Below are 1,605 nucleotides of genomic sequence, written 5' to 3'. Positions count from 1 at the left end.
CTCGTTAACGAGTCGAGTTCGAGCCGGCTCACGAGTCGGCTCGGCTCACTTACACCCCTAATTGTAAGTATCCTGCGCATTCAATGCTTCTATGTGTTTCTGTGCTCCATCTATTTTTATGTTATTTGTTGCAGCTTAAGTGATCTTGAATGTGCTTTTTATTTGATTTTTTCCAGTGCATTGCATCTACAACCCTAGATGAGTATAGGACACATTTTGAAAAGGATAAAGCTCTGGCACGTCGATTCCAACCTGTTCTTATAAATGAACCAAGCCAGGTATGCCTTGCATATTTTTATAAATTTTTCTAATTTTGTCGTCACTTTTTTTTTTATAAAATTTAACTTGTTCTTTAAACATTACATAGGAGGATGCTGTGAGGATTTTGATGGGCCTTCGTGAGAAGTATGAAAACCATCATAGATGTCTATTCACCTTAGAAGCCATTAACGCAGCTGTATACCTCTCAGCTAGATATATACCTGATAGGCATCTTCCTGACAAAGCCATAGATTTACTAGACGAAGCTGGCAGTAGGGCCCGAATGAATGCATTTAAGAGAAAGAAGGAAGAACAATCTTCCATACTGTCCAAGTCACCTGATGATTATTGGCAGGAAATAAGAGCTGTACAGGCGATGCACCAAGTGGTAATACTTCTTTATTATATGGATTTTTTGATATGCCATTATATATGCCTAGTTTTGTAGCTTCAGCTGCATTGTATCATCTTTATTCAGGTGCTGGAAAATAAGCTGAAATATACCGCTAGTAGGAACAGCTCAAATGGTCATGACTTGATGGGAGGCATCTCGGAGTCACCTGCTCCTTCAGTGTCAGAAGAAGAGTATGTAACTTTGCTATCAAATCCTTATAATTGTTTCTAAAGTGAGGGAATGGAAATTCTGAATAAGATTAATTTCCTGATTGGAAGAGCTATTGTATTATGATGAAGTTGCAATTTTTTTGGTATTTTCTTAAGCTCGTTTTCTCATCATTACTATGTAACTTTCTTCAAAATTCTGTGCAGCGTTAGTCAAACTTAACATAACCGTTTTCTTGTGAAAATGTTCGTTTGTTCAGGCCTGTCATTGTTGGACCTGAAGAAATTGCGACGGTTGCCTCGTTGTGGTCGGGCATTCCTGTTAAGCAGCTCACTGCAGATGAAATGAAGCTTCTAGTGGGTCTTGATGAGGAACTAAGAAAACGTGTTATTGGCCAAGATGATGCTGTCAATGCAATCTCTAGAGCTGTAAAGAGATCGCGTGTTGGTCTCAAGGATCCTAATAGACCAATTGCTGCTATGCTTTTCTGTGGGCCAACCGGTGTTGGTAAAACAGAGCTTACAAAAGCCTTAGCAGCTACTTATTTCGGATCGGTAAGAAATCCACCTCATATCTTGGTTTTCTATATTCCTAATGTGTTTGGCACTATTAAATGTTTTCATTGCGACATGAACAGAGAAATAATAAATAAGTGGTCATTAAAATTAATGGAATTTTACATACATAACACCTAAAACTATTGAAAATACATACTTAACATCTAAACTTCTATATTTAGTAATATATTGATACGCCTTAGGTTTCACAAATTAGGGTTTGCC

General features: G+C 37.6%; 1 protein-coding gene across 1 annotated transcript; it reads left to right on the top strand.

Moving 5' to 3' along the window:
- Window positions 1-120: 120 nt before the first annotated feature.
- Window positions 121-1,533, top strand: LOC110105671 (chaperone protein ClpD2, chloroplastic-like). The gene is made up of 4 exons (XM_020835269.2): window positions 121-278; window positions 368-649; window positions 740-846; window positions 1,083-1,533. The coding sequence occupies exons 1-4, from the start codon at window positions 150-152 to the stop codon at window positions 1,516-1,518; spliced, it is 954 nt and encodes a 317-aa protein (XP_020690928.2). The 5' UTR covers window positions 121-149; the 3' UTR covers window positions 1,519-1,533.
- The last annotated feature ends 72 nt before the right edge of the window (window positions 1,534-1,605 follow it).

Source organism: Dendrobium catenatum, unplaced genomic scaffold (assembly GCF_001605985.2).
Source record: "Dendrobium catenatum unplaced genomic scaffold, ASM160598v2 original_scaffold_127356, whole genome shotgun sequence".
NCBI lineage: Eukaryota > Viridiplantae > Streptophyta > Magnoliopsida > Asparagales > Orchidaceae > Dendrobium > Dendrobium catenatum.
This window is presented reverse-complemented; position numbering and strand designations above follow the sequence as displayed.